Below are 23704 nucleotides of genomic sequence, written 5' to 3'. Positions count from 1 at the left end.
GCATTATTCCAAGGACCATTCTGTTTGCTGTGTATGGCTCTGCAATGACATGCAGTGTCATTCAGTCTGATCATCTCTATTTTGATCAGGACTATTTATACTTGGGAAAGGATTCAACTTTAATACACATTCCCTCGTCCAGTTTGGTACATGTCTAGAATTAAACATTGCACATCATTCTCACTGTATCAGTGTCTGGGCTTAAAAATATATATGTTCACCTTCACTACCTAGAATGAGAATGGGTTTTTTATAATGAGGGTTTAAGCATTCTACTCCATACCTCTGTGTGTAAGGTTCTGTCAATTTACGGCTTTCCTGCATGTCACATTATTACTGACTATGTCTGAGGAATTCTATGCAGTGCCTGCTCTCTACATAACACCAGCAAATAGATTAAATTCATTCTCACTTCTCATTATCAATGACAATGATGCTGAGCATCCACCCCTCATTTCAGATGTCATTCATGTAGGCTATGATACCTTTGAGTCCCATTTTATTTGAGTTTGTACACCAGCTTTGACGAGAAGACATGAACCCATCTTCATTTTTCTTTGTTTGCCGTTGTATTCAATTTAGTTTGATTGACCCAGTGATATTCAGATTGGGAAACAGCACACAATTCTTTATTCAGCTGAACAAGGTGCCTAATACATAATGTATGTGTAATATATGCATCCATTTAGGTCTATGCAGTCCATATCAGTCTAGTGTGTTTACACTCTGTGAAGGCATCTAGGTCAAACTGGTAATGATGAAATCAGATTTTAATGTCTATTTAACTTCTTGATGGAACACATTTCCTTTTCATATCGACTTTGTCTTGAAACATGTCTGTTTTTTAGTATGTAAGCAAATGATATTTGTCCTCATCATGATTTAATAATACAGTCAATAATACCATAATGGAATCATTCTAAAATGTATGAAAAGAAAACAAAATCACCTGTGTTGTTTTACCCATGCTATTACTAGAATGTATCATCTCTGTCATCTGATCTCACACCCTTATACAGTATTTCCACTGTCATATCCGAGTGACTAACATTTTTGGCAGTAGTCTATTGTTTGACTCACAACACTGGCATCAATAGTTGGACTCGTGGATCAGATTACAAATAAAGATACACTACATGGCCAAAGGTATGTGGACACCCCTTCAAATTAGTGGATTCTGCTATTTCAGCCACACCCGTTGCTGACAGGTGTATAAAATCGAGCACACTGCCATGCACTCTCCATAGACAAACAGTGTCAGTAGAATGACCTTACTGAAGAGCTCAGTGACTTTCAACTTGGCACCGTCATAGGATGCCACCTTTCCAACAAGTCAGTTTGTCAAATTTCTGCCCTGCTAGAGCTGCCCCGGTAAGTGCTGTTATTGTGAAGTGGAAACGTCTAGGAGCAACAACGGCTCAGCCGTGAAGTGGTAGGCCACACAAGCTCACAGAACGGGACCGGCGAGTGCTGAAGTGCGTAGCATCTGTCCTCGGTTGCAACACTCACTACCGAGTTCCAAACTGCCTCTGGAAGCAACGTCAGCACAATATAACTGTTCGTCTGGAGCTTCATGAAATGGGTTTCCATGGCCGAGCAGCCGCACACAAGCCTAAGATCACCATCCACAATGCCAAGTGTCGGCTGGAGTGGTGTAAAGCTCGCAGCCATTGGACTCTGGAGCAGTGGAAACGCATTTTCTGGATTGATGAATCACGCTTCACCATCGGGCAGTCGGACGGGCGAATCTGGGTTTGGCGGATGCCAGGAGAAGGCTACCTGCCTGAATGCAAAGTGCCAACTGTAAAGTTTGGTGGAGGAGGAAAAGTGGTCCTGGGCTGTTTTTCATGGTTTGGGCTAGGCCCCTTAGTTCCAGTGAAGGAAAATGTTAATGCTACAGCATACAATGACATTCTAGACGATTCTGTTTGGGGAAGGCCATTTCCTGTTTCATCATGACAATGCCCCCGTGCACAAAGCGAGGTCCGTACAGAAATGGTTTGTCGAGATCAGAGCCCTGGTTTGTCGAGATCAGAGCCCTGACCTCAACCCAATCGAACACCTTTGGGATGAATTGGAACGGCGACTGCGAGCCAGGCCTAATCGCCCAACATCAGTGCCCGACCTCACTAATGCTCTTGTGGCTGAATGGAAGAAAGTCCCCGCAGCAATGTTCCAACATCTAGTGGAAAGCCTTCCCAGAAGAGTGGAGGCTGTTATAGCAGCAAAGGGGGGACCAACTCCATATTAATACTCATGATTTTGGAATGAGATGTTCGACGACCAGGTGTCCTCATACTTTTGGTCATGTAGTGTACAATGCAAATCAGTGTCAGTATTAATAGCTAAATTGCCACACAGATGGTGTCTCAAGCATGACTTCTGTATTGCCATTGGTCACCAGTATGGGGCCTGAAGGTGCCTCCATCACCTCTCTGTCTCTGTCCTGACATGTCATGATAAAGATGTCAGTTCAGATGTGAGCTTTGTGAAAAATGGCCCAGTGGAACCAGTGCCTTGGGCTGTCGGTATGTTTCGTTCCCGTCAACACAATGAATGACCACATAATTTCTTATCGCCCATTGATAGAAAAACTGAAGAAGTCTCTTGATAACATTTACTGTATTGTAGCACTGCATTTTATGAAGGTTCTATATTATCAAGGGCAACTCTTCATTTATAAATACTGAAGGAATATCTATTGTTCTTCTTATTTGTGAGGAGAATTACACATAAATAATTGTCGTCACCTCACCTGTCAACTGTTGTTGTGGATTAAGTTAATGCATTTTTCATGAAGTCCACAGGAGTCGGGATTATCTCGTTAAACGCTGTGTGAAAGAGAGATAAATGAACATATTTATTTCAGTTGGCACAACAATCACAGGAGGGGGTGTGCTTCTCAGACAGCCCTGACAAATCTGTCTGGTGTATGTCTGCAAAATGCACAGACACCTCGGCAGATATTCGGCTCACTGACAACTGCCTGATTAACTCTTGGCACCTTGTTGTTATGCTAGGTAGTAAACAGGTGGGCCTAGAAGCCATTAGGCAGTCAAAATGCTAGCATCCCGTGCTATTCAAGTCAATGTAAACACTCATTTAAGAAATAATCTCTGTAATTTGTTAGAGAATCCTGAATACTTATCTCTGTACCGCTATAATCCCCTAAATACTTGTTCTGTCAATACATAGTTCAGTGGTCAATTTACCACTTAAAGTAACACATTACAACATTATCCACATTTTGTAAGTGACAAATTCAAAAAACGTATATGACTGATTGTTACTGTTCAATGATTGGTATTAGGTGAAATTTAACATTATGAGTGTTCTGCACCTATTTGCATTCCCGTGCAAACAAATCAGAATCTGGAATATCCCCCAAGCAAAAACAGAGCGATGGCTGAGAATGTAAACAAACCTGTATCCAAACAGAGGCTGTCATCACAAGCTTAGATTTACGAGAGGTTATAATGATAAGCAGATGAAATGAATACTGTTTTCAAAAAAGGTAATTTTTTATCGTCATACAATACTTTATTTTTCACTTGCGGCCAAATGCAAGGGAGGCACAAATAGCATGCAAAATTGTTGTGATCTTAGCAATGTGCTGAAAAATAACTTTAAAAACAATCCCAGACATATGATGTCCTTGCAGTTGACCTTTGAACATTAGGAAGACAGTTACTCTTTCCTGTATAGCTCTCTGGTGGCTCATTCATCCTTTTTCACTGATGATGGGGAAAGTAAAAACATTGAGAGGAAGCATTAACCTAACAATACCCATTTTAATTACCCTAGTTTATTTACCTGCTGTCGACGCCATTGTTTTTTATTTTGTTGTCCCATGTATGACCCAAGTCTATTCTGTAAGGTTGATTATCATCTATAGCCAAGGTGACATTTACACACAAAATGTGATTTACAGATATCATTTATAGAGCTAGAATGGTGTCAGATATAGGGGTATTTACTTTTACCAGCTTGCATTTAAATGCCTTACATACACATTACAAAGGTGTTTCATATATTAGCCTGACCCTTCCAACACCTTATCTGCCACCTTAACCTTTAAGCAAAATAAATTAGATAAAGCTTTGAGAGTGCAATCAGAAATATTTCATTTTCAAAACAGTGTCAAAGCGACACTTTTAGAAATGTAAGGTATAGAACAGGGTGATACTATTACAGGGTAATACTACTTGATAGAGCAGTGTCTACATCATTACATCTGGATTCCTCATATAATGGAACACTATAAATGCTTCACTGTAATATTTTCTGTAATTGTATATGGCACAATAGATAGCATAGGCTAGTTAATGCAGTATAGGACATTTGGAAAATCCCCTTGAGTTGAATAACCACATCTATACTTCATTGCCATAGACACTTTCAGTCATGTGAGCAAAAAGAACATGGTTTGTTTATTATGACTATTTTTGTATTTTTGGGTCATGCATAGATTCATTGAATAAACTTAAGAGAAAGTCTATTAGACAGCACATCACCATTTGATTTCTGACTCCTTTTTACATTAACAAATTGGAAAATAAATGGTTTTGCTAGTATCAGGGGCTCATGATCTCCTTTCATGATTATTAAAAGGAATATCCTGAGCTGACAGTTTGAGCCTTCCCAAATCCCATTTTCACCTCCAGTTTCTATTTCACTGGCTGGTGTTTTCTGTGGGTGTAGACCTAACTGATTTGGTATAATGGATTAAATGAAACATAATGAGATTCCTCATGTCAGTATTCAGTGGTGAAGGCAAATTAAAGGAAATCACAGGGAGCCACAGGAAGGCTTTATTGATCCTTTATTTTACTCTGTGTAATAATATGGCTGATTGCATCTGATTTGTTCTGAAACAATGACAGATGAAATACAATGAGCTTGACATCTTTATATCTTAACGCTAAAAATACAATGGGCCTTCTATAAATCAAATCAAATCAAATCAAATTTTATTGGTCACATGCGCCGAATACAACAGGTGCAGACATTACAGTGAAATGCTTACTTACAGCCCTTAACCAACAGTGCATTTATTTTAAACAAAAAAGTAAGAGTAAAACAACAACAAAAAAGTGTTGAGAAAAAAAGAGCAGAAGTAAAAATAAAGTGACAGTAGGGAGGCTATATATACAATAGAATAAAGTGACAGTAGGGAGGCTATATATACAGGGGGGTACCGTTGCATAGTCAATGTGCGGGGGCACCGGCTAGTTGAGGTAGTTGAGGTAATATGTACATGTGGGTAGAGTTAAAGTGACTATGCATAAATACTTAACAGAGTAGCAGCAGCGTAAAAAGTATGGGGTGGGGGGGCAGTGCAAATAGTCCGGGTAGCCATGATTAGCTGTTCAGGAGTCTTATGGCTTGGGGGTAGAAGCTGTTGAGAAGTCTTTTGGACCTAGACTTGGCACTCCGGTACCGCTTGCCGTGCGGTAGCAGAGAGAACAGTCTATGACTAGGGTGACTGGAGTCTTTGACAATTTTGAGGGCCTTCCTCTGACACCGCCTGGTATAGAGGTCCTGGATGGCAGGGAGCTTTGCCCCTGTGATGTACTGGGCCGTACACACTACCCTCTGTAGTGCCTTGCGGTCAGAGGCCAAGCAGTTGCCATACCAGGCGGTGATGCAACCAGTCAGGATGCTCTCGATGGTGCAGCTGCAGAATTTTTTGAGGATCTGAGGACCCATGCCAAATCTTTTTAGCCTCCTGAGGGGGAATAGGCTTTGTCATGCCCTCTTCACGACTGTCTTGGTGTGTTTGGACCATGATAGTTCGTTGGTGATGTGGACACCAAGGAACTTGAAGCTCTCAACCTGTTCCACTACAGCCCCGTCGATGAGAATGGGGGCGTGCTCAGTCCTCTTTTTTTTCCTGTAGTCCACAATCATCTCCTTTGTCTTGGTCACGTTGAGGGAGAGGTTGTTGTCCTGGCACCACACGGCCAGATCTCTGACCTCCTCCCTATAGGCTGTCTCATCGTTGTCGGTGATCAGGCCTACCACTGTTGTGTCGTCGGCAAACTTAATGATGGTGTTGGAGTCGTGCCTGGCCATGCAGTCATGGGTGAACAGAGAGTACAGGAGGGGACTGAGCACGCACCCCTGAGGGCCCCCGTGTTGAGGATCAGTGTGGCAGATGTGTTGTTACCTACCCTTACCACCTGGGGGCGGCCCGTCAGGAAGTCCAGGATCCAGTTGCAGAGGGAGGTGTTTAGTCCCAGGATCCTTAGCTTAGTGATGAGCTTTGAGGGCACTATGGTGTTGAATGCTGAGCTGTAGTCAATGAATAGCATTCTCACGTAGGTGTTCCTCTTGTCCAGGTGGGAAAGGGCAGTGTGGAGTGCGATAGAGATTGCATCATCTGTGGATCTGTTGGGGCGGTATGCAAATTGGAGTGGGTCTAGGGTTTCTGGGATTATGCTGTTGATGTGAGCCATGACCAGTCTTTCAAAGCACTTCATGGCTACAGACGTCAGTGCCACAGGTCGGTAGTCATTTAGGCAGGTTATCTTAGAGTTCTTGGGCACGGGGACTATGGTGGTCTGCTTGAAACATGTTGGTATTACAGACTCAGTCAGGGACATGTTGAAAATGTCAGTGAAGACACTTGCCAGTTGGTCAGCACATGCTCGGAGTACACGTCCTGGTAATCCGTCTGGCCCTGCGGCCTTGTGAATGTTGACCTGCTTAAAAGTCTTACTCACATCGGCTACGGAGAGCGTGATCACATAGTCGTCCGGAACAGCTGGTGCTCTCATGCATGCTTCAGTGTTGCTTGCCTCGAAGCGAGCATAGAAGTGGTTTAGCTCGTCTGGTAGGCTTGTGTCACTGGGCAGCTCGCGGCTGTGCTTCCCTTTGTAGTCTGTAATAGTTTTCAAGCCCTGCCACATCCGACGACGGTCAGAGCCAGTGTAGTATGATTCAATCTTAGACCTGTATTGACTCTTTGCCTGTTTGATGGTTCGTTGGAGGTCATAGCGGGATTTCTTATAAGCGTCCGGGTTAGAGTCCCGTTCCTTGAAAGCGGCAGCTCTACCCTTTAGCTCAGTGCGGATGTTTCCTGTAATCCATGGCTTCTGGTTGGGGTATGTACGTACGGTCACTGTGGGGACGACATCATCGATGCACTTATTGATGAAGCCAGTGACTGATGTGGTGTACTCCTCAATGCTGTCTGAAGAATCCCGGAACATGTTCCAGTCTGTGCTAGCAAAACAGTCCTGTAGTTTAGCATCTGCGTCATCTGACCACTTTTTTATTAGCCGAATCACTGGTGCTTCCTGCTTCAGTTTTTGCTTATAAGCAGGAATCAGGAGGATAGAGTTATGGTCAGATTTGCCAAATGGAGGGCGAGGGAGAGCTTTGTATGCGTCTCTGTGTGTGGAGTAAAGGTGGTCTAGAGTTTTTTCCCCTCTGGTTGCACATTTAACATGCTGGTAGAAATTAGGTAGAACGGATTTAAGTTTCCCTGCATTAAAGTCCCCTGCTACTAGGAGCGCTGCATCTGGATGAGCGTTTTCCTGTTGATTAATGGCCTTGTACAACTCATTCAGTGCAATCTTAATGCCAGCATTGGTTTGTGGTGGTAAATAGACAGCTATGAAAAATATAGATGAAAACTCTCTTGGTAAATAGTGTGGTCTACAGCTTATCATAAGATACTCTACCTCAGGCGAGCAAAACCTTGAGACTTCCTTAGTATTTGATTTTGTGCACCAGCTGTTGTTTACAAATATACAGAGACCGCCACCCCTCGTCTTACCCGAGTCTGCCGTTCTGTCCTGCCGATGTAGCGTATAGCCTGCTAGCTGAATGTTATCATTGTCGCTCGTTCAGCCACGACTCCGTGAAACATAAGATATTACAGTTTTTAATGTCCCGTTGGTAGGATAACCGTAATCTTAAATCGTCCATTTTATTCTCCAAAGCTTGAACGTTGGCTAATAGGATTGATGGGAGAGGCAGTTTACTCGTTCGCCGTCGGATCCTTACAAGGCACCCGGATCTGCGTCCACGATATCTCCGTCTCTTCCTCACGCGAATGACGGGGATCTGGGCCTTGTCGGGAGTCTGTAGAATATCCTTCGCGAACGCCTCGTTGAAGAAAAAGTGTTCGTCCAACGCGAGGTGAGTAATCGCTGTCCTGATATCCAGAAGCTCTCTTTGGTTATAAGAGACGATGGCAGAAACATTATGTACAAAATAAATTACAAATAACGCGGAAAAACACACATAATAGTACAATTGGTTAGAGGGCTGTAAAACTATAGTGTGTCTATCTACTATGTCAGCGCAGTAAATCATTCTACAAAACTGCAGAGTCTGTCATACTGATGTCAACTGACTAGTTGTATTAATTGACCATAGGCCTCTTGCTGCAGCGAGGCAGGCACCCACTCCACCAGCTGTGTTTGAGACAGGGGGCCAGCATCCGGCACTTCTAAAGCCATTATTTTCACACTGGGGTGGCAGCCTTTCGTGTGTGCTGTTACATCAATGTAAAAATGCTGCTTCTCAATGGCTATCAATGATGGGCAGACCTGAGCTGTGACTGCAAATTATTACATTGTTATGTTCCCAGTAAGTCAGGTTCAGATAGATGAATGTGATGGACTCAGAAATGTTGCAGTATCTACAGTATGATAGTAGCTGCCCAAGAGTAGCAATACTTTTCTCAGGTTTGACATGGCACTCAATGCATTAAGTATGTTTATGACACCATTTGAAGAACTGGGCAACTTTCACAGATATATGTAGTGGTTCATGTCCTGAAATATGTTCAAAAACATAGGCTGCCTGTTTCTGCTGCCAATCCATGTTGGATGTTTTCCTGTCCAGCTACAGCTGGAAAGAAGGCATAATACACCACTGCAAATGTCTATCCCCTGACTCAGTGATATGGTTGACCAATCACTTGTTTGATGGATTTTCCTAATCACAGGGAGTTTGGGGCAGTGAGAGCCTTCTCCTCAGAGGGATGGGGGTGGAGGCCGGCCTTGTAATGGTTCTCTAGAAGGAGGGGGTGGTCTGGTAACTCTTCTTGATTTTGATCCTTAAACACAGGTGCAGTGTAAATCCCCTATTCCCCATCTGTCTTTACCTTCCCGTTTCTAAATGTGGCCAAATCCAAAGGTAGTTTTTCATTTCTAATGCATAGTCATGTTGGATTTGGACCGAAGCTCTAGTCTTGCACTGTACTACTGTCTATTGCTGTTTCTCTTTCAATCTCAATTATGTAAATAGTAGGCTATTTTGGCATAAATGTGAAATAGGCCTACTGTCTATTGAGTTGTTAGATACTACTGAATTTCGCTACACCCGCAATAACATCTGCTGAATATGTGTATGTGACCAATACAATTTGATTTGATTTGTAGCCTACTATAACAATGTCTGCATCACTATTATCACCATTTGATAACAGTGTTTATAGTGGTTATAGTTGTAATACAGAGTAGTGGGAGGAACGAAATGTGGAGGAGGAGCATGAATCTGAGTTATTGTGGTTTATTAACATTTGCTGCAGCAGCTTGTGCGTAATGTTTGGAGAATAATCATCCCCAGTCTAAACATTCGCCAATTGCCTGAAACGGCGTGATGTGTCGGGGGACTGAAGTGGGGTCCCAGCGGCGTCATGCAGAGCCAATCATTGTCTCTCTCACACTTTCTAACTAGCCATTTCACAACAGTGATGCGAGGAAACGAGAGATATCAGCAGTCCATGTGGAGCAGCAGCGGTGTCCCGATGGCTCTTCCTCTCAACGTCAACGAGAACCAACTAAACTGAGCGCAGGAATACAAGGGCAAAGATGAGAACAACTGTTGGAGTTAAATTCTATTCATATTTTATGAGACATGTTCGTTATATTGGGTGACTGTTTGGTCAACGGAATGAGGCAGACGAATAGCCTCCAAGTGTCGGAGAATCAGTGAATTGACCAGGTTCTCAATCTCAACTATCAGCGAATTATTGTGTGAAAAAAATCACTTGAATTTCACACTCGTTATCTGATACATCATCGAAGGAAACCATGCATGGAAGGCGGCATTTCCCACCAATTTAAACAATGTTATATGCGCTACATTTGGATTAGCGTGCAGTATAAGACCTAGCTAACGGTATTTCGGGTGGAATTTCGGAGTCGGGCTTCTTGCGCTAGCATTTGCGCTTTCCTCGCGTTCGGCAGCTAAACTTGGAGAGCTCCATGCAGTCGCGAAGGTTGGTATTGGCCGTTTCTCAATATACTGACAATTGGGCTATTTTCAGAGAGATATTTAAATCTGAAATCTAAATTCATAATTTCGATGGAGAGTGGTGATTTTTCTGTCAATGGGTCATTTTTGTCTAAGGGTTCTTTCCTATTTTTGTCAGTGGACTATAGGAGACTAACGTTACTTATCTTGTCAATAGTAATGGTTATCCATGTGTTGATTACCCTTCTAATAAATTAGCCCTGCCTTGTGTGCTAGGCTGTAGACAATTTCTTTATACTACATTTTTGTGGCAAAAAAATAGCAATAGCCTACACAGTACGGGCTACAAAATAGAATTTGCAATACAAGTTGTCCAGCTGTAATAACATGTTTTGAATGTAATTATAAGCATGGCAATGTGTTGACATATGGCATTGCTATATCAATAATTGTATAGCCTCATAGGCCTATGTGTAATTGTAAATTCATAATTTTTGAGAATATTTCTATGTACTCAATATGATGATATTAGGCCTAAAATATCGTCTGCTTCTCCTCTTTCACATTGCTCAAATCAAACCCTTTACGCACGCATTATTCAGGAAAAACTGCAATTGGAAGCTTATTTGTATTTTGAATAAATAAAAAAGAGAATGGGCTTCGTTATTCGCAGTGATAGAAAGGAAATGGGAAAGTATCAAGATTCAATGTCGATGACTGACTGACAGTTGTAGGCTACTGTACCCTAATAATTGCGCTAAAGCGCCACAAAGCCTAATTTTATGACAGATAAACTTGTCCCCGCACTCATAATGCCATGTGCGTTTGTCATGATGAGAGGTATGATATCTAGACTTAATAACGGTGCGGTCTGTTGGAAAGTGTGAAGTAACTTCACCGGTGTCATACAGTATATAGGCTAAGACAGACCATATGTGTCTATGGGCCAGATGCATTATTAGTGTATCTCCGCAAAATATAGCCTAATGAGACCAACTGGAACACTGTAGTAACCTAAGTTTATGAATTTCAATCGACATGTAGGCCTAGGTCTTGTAAGGATATGGATAGGCCCTACGTTTAAATTCCAAGGTCAGTGATGACACAATGAGATCAAGACATCCATTTGTTCTATGGATTGATTAAGCTTGCGGTGAATGTGGTTTTATCTAGCATTTCAGGAGGCATTACATGGGGGCCTTTGATATGTGCTATTAGGCCTACAGATGTAGGATCTTAATTTGTAGTGTATGTGAGGTTTAAAAAGGCTTCTGATGTTTGTAATTTCCACTTTTACATTTCAAACTTGATTTTCCCTTACGAAAAATGTATCAACCCCTACAAAAAAGTCCATTAATTATAATCCACATTTCCTGTTGCTGCAGGAGTATTTTCCTGCTGTAGCAAACTGGCTCAAATTAAGATCCTACATCTGTACAGTGAGATGAGATTGAATCTTCTACAAGTCTAGGCTACATGTCAATTACCACACATTCATAAGCAATGCAAAATACCTCCCAGTCCTTACAGAACATAAGTGAGTATGTTAAGAAATATAGCCTACTATCACTGTAATACCACTCAAGTTGCCCAACCAAACACTAAAACACATGTAGTTCCAACATACTATGCTGTTTAATTTGGTTTGATAATTCAGAGTCATATTAATCTATAGCCATTGCCCATGTTCTATCTCTTTCCAGACAAATAATTAGTCTGGATGGTGTTTGGTGGTTCTCCAGTAGGCTAATGTCCCCAGGGATTTTCATCAACCCCAATAGACTAGAATAACACATAGAGATAGATAGAAGTCCCATCTTTGTATAAGTGCCATTATAGCATATGTGACAACATGGGCAGTGCCACTGAGGCTATCTCCATTTTAAAGTAGTACATTTTCTTCTTCTTCATTGGCTGATTTCTCCCAACTCATAGGAATCCCCACCCAGTTGACTGCTTTAAAACGGTGGATGCCCTCAATGGCAATGCTTGAGCTTCTGTACCTCTTATAGCAGGGTTCCCCAACTGAACAGTACTGAACAAAAATGGAAATTCAACATGCAAAGTGTTGGTCCCATGTTTCATGAGCTAAATAAAAGATCCCAGAAATGTTCCATACACACCAAAAACTTATTTCTCTCAAATGTGTTTACATCCTTGTTAGTGAGCATTTATCCCCTGCTAAAATAATCCATCCACCTGACAGGTGTGGCATATCAAGAAGCTGATTAAACAGCATGATCATTACACAGGTGCACCGTGTGCTGGGGACAATAAAAGGCCACTCTAAAATGTGTGGTTTTGTCACACAACACAATGCCACAGATGTCTCAAGTTTTGAGGGAGTGTGCAATTGGCATGCTGACTGCAGGAATGTCCAGCAGAGCTGTTGCCAGATAATTGAATGTTCATTTCTCTACGATAAGTTTTAGCGAATTTGGCAGTACATCCAACCAGCCTCACAACCGCAGACCACGTGTAACCATGTCACCCCAGGACCTCCACATTCGGCATCTTCACCTGCGGGATCGTCTGAGGGGGGAGGGGGTACTGAGGAGTATTTATGTCTGTAATAAAGCCCTTTTGTGGTGAAAAACTCATTCTGATTGGCTGGGCCTGGCTGCCCAGTGAGTGGGCCTGGCTCCCAAGTAGATAGGCCTATGCCCTCCCAGGCCCACCCATGGCTGCGCCCCTGCCCAGTCATTTGAAATCCATAGATTAGGGTCTAATGAATTTATTTATATTGACTGATTTCCTTATATGAACTGTAACTCCGTAAAATCTTTGAAATTGTTGCACATTGCATTTATATTTTTGTTCAGTGTAGTTAATAAGCATGGTTAATACGTTTCATATTAACTATTTTATTTTATTTATTTAACCTTTATTTTACTAGGCAAGTCAGTTAACAACAAATTCTTATTTACAATGAAGGCCTACACCGGCCAAACCCGGACGACGCTGGGCCAATTGTGCGCCGCCCTATGGGACTCCCAATCACGGCCGGTTGTAATTCAGCCTGGAATCGAACCAGGGGGTCTGTAGTGACGCCTCAAGCACCGAGATGCAGTGCTTTAGACCGTTGCGCCACTATAGGTCAAGGCACACGAGAAGTGAGAGTCACCATGTTACAGGCTTACCTGCTCCAACATATATTTACGCAGCATATAATATTAGTTAGGTTAGCATGTACTGTTAGCAGGAAAGCAAAATACAGTTCCCATCAAACTATTGAGAAGTGACCCAACGTGACTACAACGCACAAGTCTACACATTGAGATGTAATTTGACACTTAGGAGGGGCGGAAGGCTGGAACAACCGCACCTCATTGGCCCAGTCACTAGTACGCGATAGCCTAAACTGCGCCTTCTTGGCACTGAGAAAGTTCGATTAAGCTGAACCGTGGTGCACCGGTCGATGGCCCGTTACGTGACCGGGCAAAAACGGTGAGGGAGGAGAGCCTTCTCAAATCGAACAGTAATCTGCGCTGCTCGATTATGTTGGCAACAAGGGAGCATTGGGCATCGTTCAGAAACATACAACATCTCTTTTCCATAAAATATCTGTTAACATTTTCAAACTAGTCTTCATTGAGAAGGCAGATTAAGCGTATTTTTTTTCAACAAAAGCAATTACTTTTGAAAACATAAAATCCTACTCATTACTCCACGTGTTTAACCTAGGTGACTACTTCACATTTGTTTTGAGCCAGCGTCGGCCAAAGTTGGGGATCTGGCTCACGCAGGTTTTGTCTAGGGGGCAGCTTTTGTCCAAATTTAGTTTTCATAGCAGGTTTAGGAGAATTTACGCTGCAGGTTAGGATCATTAACGTAGCAGGTTAGGAGGATTTGGTTAAGGTTAGCTAAAATGTACCAAAAAAATAAACTTTCGACTTCAATTTGATAAAAGCTGTATCCCATCTAGACATGATCGCTCACGCCCGGGAGGCAACTAAATTCCAAAAGGAATGCAATCACTTTTCAGCATGTGCAAAACAGGGCCAGATATAATCGAATCCCCTCGCTCCCTAAATGGAAGATCGATTGCCTGCTTTCACTGTTTGCTGAGGAATTCGAGTGCAGTCAATAGGCTTCTAGAAAGAGGGCGAAGTTACTTCGAGAGTTCGAACCAAGTTCTTGTTCGAGGACATGACTGCATTCCTTAACTCCAGACCTCATGTAGCCTTCTGCTTTGAGTTATTAAACCAGATAGACGATACGAATTTCTCCTAATTCATTTTTTTCCACCTTCTCATTTGATTCGACCAGGGAGAGGAGAGAAGTGCGACCCCGTGCTGGATGGATGGTTATGGGGAAAGGAGCAGGAGGACCTTCGGCGCTTAAAGTCGGCAAGATCCTTGTTGTGTTTCTTTGCCTGTTTCCTTCTGGTAAGACAATATTAGAGATACTAATTTAATCATGCGTCTGTTAACTGTGCTAATATGATTATTATGTAGTTATTACAACCCTTGTTTAGTTATACGCTCTTGAGGTCTTGCAAGGTTAGACCAGTACCACGATGATTGCAAAATCCACACAATGAAAAGGACAAGACACATTGTTACATTGAGGCAATATTCATGGATACATTGTTCAATTGAAACAAGCTTAATTAGAATGGATACATACATGCATTGTTATATTTAGCAAAAGCGTTTGCCTTAGCAGCACATTTTCTACAAATGTAGCATCCATCTGCAAGTTTTGCAGCTTACATAGTATTAACAAGACAATATTTGAGTGTATCAACAAACATAGAAGACTTACTTAATAAATTGCACGTCAACACTGGTAAAATGCATAAAATATCAGAGACCTGTGGAATCGACGGTGTCGGTGCAAACAGCCAATTCTGTCGCTTTTCATGTGCTCCATGTTGTGAGTTTGAGGCCTAGGCTATTTTTACTTTCTGTTAAAGTGATAGAAATAACGTTTTATTTTCATTTAACCATTTTACACAGCTCTAGGCTACTCAAGTGCTATATCCCCGTGTGGTTGTGTTTGTTTGGGGGGATGGGGGATAGGGCTTACGGATTCGACCCCCCTTTACTAAACTAGCCTACTTTCTTGATTTGACTTTTTATTTTGGCACCGGTCAAAACAAGTAAAGCCAAATAAGTTACTCTGAACTGCACATCGACTTTCCCCATGAGTAATTCGTAACCATGCTTAGGTTATTAATTGTTTGATCTGCATGGTTCTAGTAAAATAAAAAATAAAAATAAAAAACGTAATAACACAGCTAATAATGGGCTTACTTGAGCCCCCTCCCCCTGTTTATGAGATGCAAAAATACCCTATCCATGCCCTATCGAACTCAATTTGCACATTTGCCGACCTTTATCGGTTTCTCTTTCAAGTCACTTACTGACAAACAAAAAGTGATAATGCAAGTGTTCGTTTTTGACGTTTATTAGTTTATTGCCATTTATCAGATGGGTGATAAATGCCTTTTGTTGCTGAGGCGGGAGTGTTGTGTGATTTGTGGGGGGTGGAATCGTTGTTGTGGTGTGGTAGAGCCATCAGTATTCAACTGAAAGTGTGAATTCAAAGTATTGGCTGCTCAGTTCTGAGGGAACGTTTGGTGGAGGAAAGTTCCATGAAGGCCTAAACTGAAGTGTGTTTATTAGGCGAAAGCTAGGAGATCCAATTGTATTGGTATTTGCTTTTAATTACGTCTATTATTTCTTATATACCCACACCCTATTCCATGCCACCCAAAGCGACTTAAATTTCAGGTCATGTAATTTAAGTACCAGGGAATGCCTGTTGGAAATTGCGTTACTCTTTGATTACAGCCTTCTACAATGGACAGGTGGATATCTTATATCCAGTTTGAACTGTGGAATGGTGAGACCTCTCTTCTGTTCCGCCTTCTGGTCCTGGAGCCAGTTTCTTTCCTGTTTCTTTTAATGGAGTCGTCGGAGCGCCAGCCCCCTCCCATTGCTGATGAAACTCAACCTAATCCCTTTACACAGGGCTAATTTATGACTCTGCTGGTCTCTTCTCAATGGCAAATTACATTGTCTTCATTCAGAGCTGTAAGACTACCCCCTCCCACATTGGCTCACACAAACTCATACCCCCTCTGGTTCACCTCAACAAGAGCTGGATTCTGAATAGAAAAATTTAAAGGGGAGGTATTTCCTCACCCCTGGTGTGTTTTTTAAATACTAATTTCTGGCTTTTAGCCATGCAACAGGATGATATAGTATAAATGCAAACACTAGGTAGGATAACTACCGGTGAATTTATGCAGTTAACACTTCTGAGTAGCTTGTTTTGACTAATTGATGAGGTGTGTGTTGGTGTTTTTACTAATTTATCCCCCAATGTCCCTGTTGAAATCAAGTTAGTATATTTTTTACGAGTTAAATTAATACACCACGTCTTCCACAAAAATATATATTTTTGTTGATGATGCATTAACTTTTGCATGTTGACTGAATCTCTTGGAAACAGTAAACCTCACTTTGTGTGCTGTATGTTCTCTAAGAATGAGGCTGTATTCATCTAGTGTTATGAAATCTCAGAGCAGAATTGATTTGAACTTGGCAAATTGCAGACACTTGTAATCCTCATATTTGGTGGAATTTTGGGTTTCGTTACACATGAGGTCAGAGTTATTTAATGGAAATAAATGCTCAATTTGTCTTGAGACAATGAAAAAAACATGGAAAAACTCGAAGGACGCTGCAGGGCTTTTTGGAATTATAGGAGTCTAAAGACAAGCCATTGCCCTTACTTGCTTTTCTTTTCTTTTTTTAGTACATTAAAAAAACAGTCCATTGTAGGTATTGGTTTTCCATTGTTGTGTGAACTATGGTCCTAATGTTTTCTTCTCTCTACAGTGAGTCTGCAGTGTAAGATCCTCAAGTGTAACTCAGAGTTTTGGGCCTCCACCTCAAGCTCTGGCCCGGAGGAGGAGTTCTGTACAGCGCTGCGGGCGTACAACAACTGTGTACGCCGCACCGCACGCACTTGCAGAGGCGACTTGGCCTACCACTCAGCCCAACATGGCATAGAGGACCTCATGAGCCAGAACAACTGCTCCAAAGAGGGGCCTACAACTCAGCCTCGAGCCCGGACCCCCGCTCCACCCCCACCACCACAGCTCCAGCCTGACAGCCAGGAGCGCTCCGATGGGCCAGAGCAGTGTCATTACGAACGCAGCCTTCCTCGCCAATCCTCACTACCCAACTACACCCACTGTGGCTTCTTTGGAGACCCGCACCTCCGTACCTTCAGCGATGACTTCCAGACCTGCAAGGTTGAGGGAGCCTGGCCCCTTATCCATAACAAATACCTGTCTGTTCAGGTGACCAACACACCTGTGGTGCCTGGTTCCTCTGCTACGGCCACCAGCAAGGTGAGAGGAGCCTCTACATCTCTCTATCATATTCACATGTTGAATCCATGACATATTGACTGTATCGTGGGTACAGCACAGTTACAGAGTGTCTGGGGATGCCGGACATTGCTAACTACTGATCAAGTATTTAGTTATTAATTCATTGCCAAGGACTGAAACCTTGCAAAACTACTCACTTGAAGTAAAATGACACCACTTTTCTTATCATCATAGATATACATGCAAAACTTCTGATAACACCTGTCTTCTCACTGCTGCGGAGGAGTTTAGAAGTGTACTATATAAGTAAAGAACTCAGAAATAGCAAAAAGATAGCTTGTTAGCAAACTGCGTTAAAATGCCAGGTAGAGGTTTTTAGGAAAGGGAACATTTCGTTGTCCCTCCTGACCAAGGCTGCTACTCCTCTATTCTGCCATTTTCTTACTAAAGAAAGCCCTTTCAGGGAAAGGGAAATATGTTGGCCTGCTTGTTTGAATCAGTAAACTGATAAATTGTAATAATATAAAATAATAATATGCCATTTAGCAGACGCTTTTATCCAAAGCGACTTACAGTCATGCGTGCATACATTTTTGTGTATGGGTGGTCCTGGGGATCGAACCCACTACCTTGGCGTTACAAGCGAAATTGTACTGCAGTGATTAATTTGTAGGAGCTCTCAAATCAAGAAATAGTATCATAAGTAAGACATTCGTATGTAAGGTTCTTGGCCGCTTTAATGTGGGTAGAGAAGTAGGAACAGCCGTGGGACTGTTTCACTGTGGACTCTGGTTAATGTTTGGATCAGTTCCATCGCAGACCAAGAGGCAATGCACAGACCAATTGTTGGGATCTTGATAAGGTTTACAAATGATATGCCAGTATTATAACAGCAGTATAAACATCAAACATTACCAGGTGGCTCCAGTCCTCTCGCTTTTTTTTGTTGACAGCCAAGACTAATGTTAGGCCCACTGTATGTGTAGCAGTCCATACCCTAGCATTGTGTGTATGTGGGTTAGAAACTGTTGTTTTAACTAAGTGCTCAAGCCATGCAGGAAACTGCAGGCATTTTCTCCACATTAGTTGGCCCTCATACCTCATCAATTATCATTGTTTTGCTACTACGGTACATTGGACGGCCTGGAGGGCTTACCCTGAAATGTCTTTCACTAACTTAAGGTGAAAACAAAGAAACCTGAGCATTTGTAGTCTGCGAATTCACGTAATATTCGGTCCACATTTGGTACAATTTTGGCAGTTGTGATTGTGTGACCAATAGGCCTCCATGCGCTGTATCCTGACTGCAGGGTTTACACTGAGACTTTGTCCTCAATCACATAAAGAGAGAGGCCAATTTTCCATCATCAGACCTAATGATGCACTTTCAGCATTCAGGCTTTTTTCTGTGCGCTTAAGGTAATTATATTTTTACACAGCTGTACTTGGAAACAAATTAGACAGCTTTTTAAGTTATTCAGTCTGGACAAGGGGAAAACAAGGCTACAGCCTATACAAACAAGACTTCCCTGGGTATAGACCATGGGATTGCTGGAGCTCTGCTTAATATTGGCTCCTGCTACAGGGTATGGGAACTGTCTGCTGTATACTCTACCGGTGTGACATGCTAGCAGTTCCTATAGACTTCCAGTCATTGAGCCAACGACTATACATTTAAAAGCTAGTCACTGCAGAAATATATAAACAATGACATATCTTTTTTTAGCGGTGGCAACAATTTAGCAGCGGTGGGCCACCGCTGCCAAATGAATATAGGGGAAACACTGACTACCTTCATTCAGGAGGAGGGTTGATGAATCAATTTATTTCTTTATGCACATGGTTTTTGTAGAGGTTTTTACATGTTCTTAGATAAAGTTGTCCTTCGAAAACAGAGGGGTCGGTGGAGATTGAGGGGTGGGCTGAGTGCTGGGGTGGCAGATTACTTGACTGGGTAATAACAGGGCATTTTGGTGCTCCACTTCCCCCTCCCCCTGCCCCCTCCGCTCTGAGATCAGAGCCTCTCGGCTGTCCTGGGGTCACTTCTGTGACAACGGCTCACTGGCGTCCTAATGAAACCATGCAAGCGGAGAAGTGACCAGCCTTAGTTAATTAGCCACAGAGCAGAGCATGCTCTCCCCTCCTGGCCCAGTGCCACTCCCCGGAGCACAGTTCTGGGGTTCACAGGCAGGTTTTTCACCACTATGAATGGCTCGTCTTTGTGTCTGCACACTATGGCCCGATTTAACATGGCCTATACCCGTGTTTTCTGAGGCCGTTTACTTTGGCCTCCCCAATGTTGAGGCAGAGCTGAAATGTGACACTGAACTGGGGTGGGGTCTGCATTACACAAACTACTGGTGTTCTTAATGCCAAAGCACAAAGATACCCCTCAGTCATTTGTGTAGCCCTACCACTAACTATTTTCCACATAAAAATGACAATATAGAGGTTCCATACAGTTTTTAAATTCAACTGGTGTTCAATGATTTAATTAATTTGATGTCTATATGTACCTTTCTATTTTCAGCCTCAAAAGGCTCCTTAATTACCTGAAACATATTGAATGAGCTAACTATTGTTGTGCTGACTGCTATTTCTAATCTTCTCCCCTCTCTCTCTTGCTACAGTTGACAATCATCTTCAAGAACTTCCAGGAGTGTGTGGACCAGAAGATGTATCACGCAGAGACAGACGAGCTGCCTGCGGCATTCGCCGACGGCTCCAAGAACGGTGGAGACCGCCACGGGGCCAACACGCTGCGCATCGTGGAGAAGGTGCCTGGGCAGCAGGTAGAGATCCACGCACGCTACATCGGTACAACCATCGTGGTCCGGCAGGTGGGCCGATACCTGACCTTTGCTGTGCGGATGCCAGAGGAAGTAGTGAACTCTGTAGAAGACCGAGACAACCAGGACCTGTACCTCTGCCTGCACGGCTGCCCTGCCAACCAGCGCATCGACTTCAGGACATTCAGGGCCCGTGCAGTGGAGGACCACGGCCCAAGCAAGAGCAGGACGGGCAGCCCTCCCCATGGGTTTACCTACCAGGCTGCCATGGCTAAGTGTAAAGAGCGCCTCCCGGTGGAGGACCTCTACTTCCAGTCCTGTGTGTTCGACCTGCTTTCCTCTGGGGACATCAACTTCACCATGGCTGCCTACTATGCCTTTGAGGATGTGAAAATGCTCCACTCCAACAAGGACAAATACCACATTTATGAAAAGGATGCATTTGGGAGTAATGCGGCACCAAGGGAATCAGATGTGTTCTCGCTAGTGCTCCTCAACTTTCTGGCTGTGTTGTTGTTCATTTATAGTCCCCTGCCAACATCATCCTCATTATCCTAGCTGTCAGTGGGTGTGAAACAGTGCTCTCACCATGTCATACTTCACTTCCACTGCTCTGTCCTCAGTGGCTGGTGGCCAGTGGAGTCAGCGAGGCCTTCCATGCCTCTGAGGGGACAGAGCAGCCCATGTGTTTTCAAACTCATCCCAGCCATGGTCTCATCATTGTTTTGTTGTTGTCATCATGTGTTGACTTCCATCTGGTGGAGAGGTGAGTGCTCTGTGCTCCCACCTATCATTGCATTCATTCAGCTGGTTTAAGGACGGGTCCTTTGATGAAGGGAGCGGTGGTGAGTGAGGAGAGCCCAGGAGCCCCAGTACTTTGGATATCCAGCTGGGATTAAATCCCACATTCCCACTGGGACTGCATGCACCTATGGGAAGCAAGACGAGATTATCTCTTGCAGAAAGAAGAGTTTGCTGATCTTCTCACTGGTGCCAAGCCAGTGGAGCTCTCTGTGGCTCATGGGTCTGGGCTAGAGGACATGACAGGGGCTTTTGTTAACCTCTGGCCAGAAGCAGCTCCCTGTTTGTGATGAGCTTCCAGCTTTGGAAAAGCCGTAGCTTTTTGGAGGAAGCGCTCGGCCAAAAGGATGTCAGAGCAGCGAGTCTAGTTGTCTGCTGTGGAGATTAACAGGTCATAATGCCAGGTCTTTTGTAAGATTGTGTTGTTTGTTGGTCCGTGTGTGTCCGTCTGTGTGTGTGCGCACCTCTGTGGTTAATTGTGTGCTCCAGAAATGGCTGTGTTGATTGAGTGCATGTGTGTGTGTGTGTGCTGTTGTCCTCAAAAGTGCAAGAAATCTTTATTTGGAAGAAATGTTTCCTAATGTTGTTATATTGCAACCCAGGTTCCAATATAGAACCGTCATGGTGGCCTAGGGTCAGTTGAAACGGCCTCTGCCTGCCAAGGGGTTACTTCTAAGTGAACTGGCAGACAGTAAAAAAAAAAAAAAAAACTTTTACCTGTCAATCAGTGTCAAAAAGACTCAGTCCAAGTATTGGTGTTTAAAGTGTTAATTATGATAAATTTCTTTTTTGTATCGGGTCTAATTAGGAATGTAGATGTTCATAAGAAAAAGAAACCTGAACAAACTTTACCAAGGGCACACATAATGCAGAAACGCAGATCACGTTTACAGAGTATATCTCATCTCTTCATTCAACCGATCAACCAACTTTCATGTACAGTGTACCATGGCCAAGAAATAGATTTCTACAGGTCATTTGTAAATGATTTGTCTCTTGTCTAGGCAGTCAACAGTTCCCCGCAGATGTAGGTATCTTGGCCATGTAATGGCTTTGAGAAAGGTATAGTCACACTAGCTAGGTTAAAATAAAATATTTTCCCACCAGTGGTGTGTTTCCACCAAACGGATTTGTTGCGGATAAAAATCAGTGTGTGATGACGTAGTGCACACAAAATGTACTTTAAGTTCAATGTGTTTCCATTACATTTTCAACTGTCACAAAAACTGTTGGTTAAATAGCAAATGTGCCTCCTCTGGTCTTGGCACAGGGGCTCTAGCCAACAGCTGGCAGATACAGTGTGGGTAGGCTAGTCTACATGATTAGATTATTATGGATAAGAGCAAGAATATTTGTCAAACGGCAGTCAAGCATCAATCATCATGTCACCAGAAGAAGACCCTCAATATTTATTGGAAAGGAGCATCAAGCTCATCACCGTGCACTTTCACCACCCTGTGAAGTTCATCATAATTTATTTCATCTGTAGTCTAATAAACTGCATGCTTTCCCAATTGGTAGTGGGAGGACACACCATATCATCACGTGACTCCAAGTTCTTCGATATGATGGTTATTATATCAATATTTGCGCATAAAGGAGTTTCCACTGCCATTTCTCGCATAATTAATTTTACCTACACAAAAAGATCCCACCATGTCAAATGAACAAATTATCTCTCTGCATTTATAAAATTGTACCAAAAGTTCCTGTTTCTAACACAGCTGTCGTGATTTGTTATATACGGTATGACTTTACTCGCATAAAAACTGTAGATGGAAACATGGTTACTGACCACCCCGTAGAGAGCAGGTCCTGTATGTAAAAGAGGGTGTTGACATGGCTCCGCTATAGGGAACGTATGACTTGCATCTGTCTGTAGACCTGTGAATTTATGGCTTCAATCTTTGCCAAAGAACAAGCCCTGGTGCCAACAACTTCCCAACAGCTGAATTTTCACTTCTCTCTTTCTCTCTCTGAGGACTTCTGCAATAGAGTTCAAGTTGAATTGTGTAGAACACTGGAAGGTGCTACTACATGAACTTAGTGGATGGACTTATTTAGCCAGCATGGTAATAAATAAGCTGTCAGTTTCTGGTTTTGAATTTGATCTTTTGTCATATGCAGGACCTGTGTGACATGCATGCATCTACAGCAATGGAGGCTGGTGGGAGGAGCTATAGGAGGACGGGCTGATTGTAATGGCTGGAATTGAATAAATGGAAATGAGTCAAACCTGTGGTTTCCATATGTTTGATGTGTTTGATACCGTTCCATTAATTCCATTCCAGCCATTACAATCAGCCCATCCTCCTATAGCTCCTCCCACCAGCCTCCACTGATCTACAGTACCATTTTGATGTGTTGTAGTTTCCCCATTGCATTGTCTGCGTAATCATTTAATTCACTAGTAAGCCTAAGGGCTCAATTCAATTCGTACCGCGGAAGTTCAGCGCTATGAGCCGACATATGCAGCATTTACCGTGAATGCAGTCTCTGCGAACGCCAGGAACCTTGCCTTTAAATGTCAATCATGCTATAGCGCTGA

At 42.8% G+C, this 23704-nt stretch overlaps 1 protein-coding gene across 1 annotated transcript; it reads left to right on the top strand.

Annotated features, from left to right (window-relative positions):
* Window positions 1-9554: 9554 nt before the first annotated feature.
* Window positions 9555-22312, top strand: LOC121576621 (repulsive guidance molecule A). Its single transcript, XM_041889913.2, has 4 exons — window positions 9555-10240; window positions 14485-14603; window positions 17067-17584; window positions 20197-22312. Exons 1-4 carry the CDS (start codon window positions 10227-10229, stop codon window positions 20911-20913), a joined length of 1368 nt encoding a protein of 455 aa, XP_041745847.1. The 5' UTR covers window positions 9555-10226; the 3' UTR covers window positions 20914-22312.
* Window positions 22313-23704: the final 1392 nt, after the last annotated feature.

The sequence above is a fragment of the Coregonus clupeaformis genome, chromosome 11, assembly GCF_020615455.1.
Source record: "Coregonus clupeaformis isolate EN_2021a chromosome 11, ASM2061545v1, whole genome shotgun sequence".
NCBI classification, from domain to species: domain Eukaryota; kingdom Metazoa; phylum Chordata; class Actinopteri; order Salmoniformes; family Salmonidae; genus Coregonus; species Coregonus clupeaformis.
The sequence above is the reverse complement of the archived record's forward strand: the minus strand, read 5'-3'. Positions and strand labels throughout refer to the sequence as shown.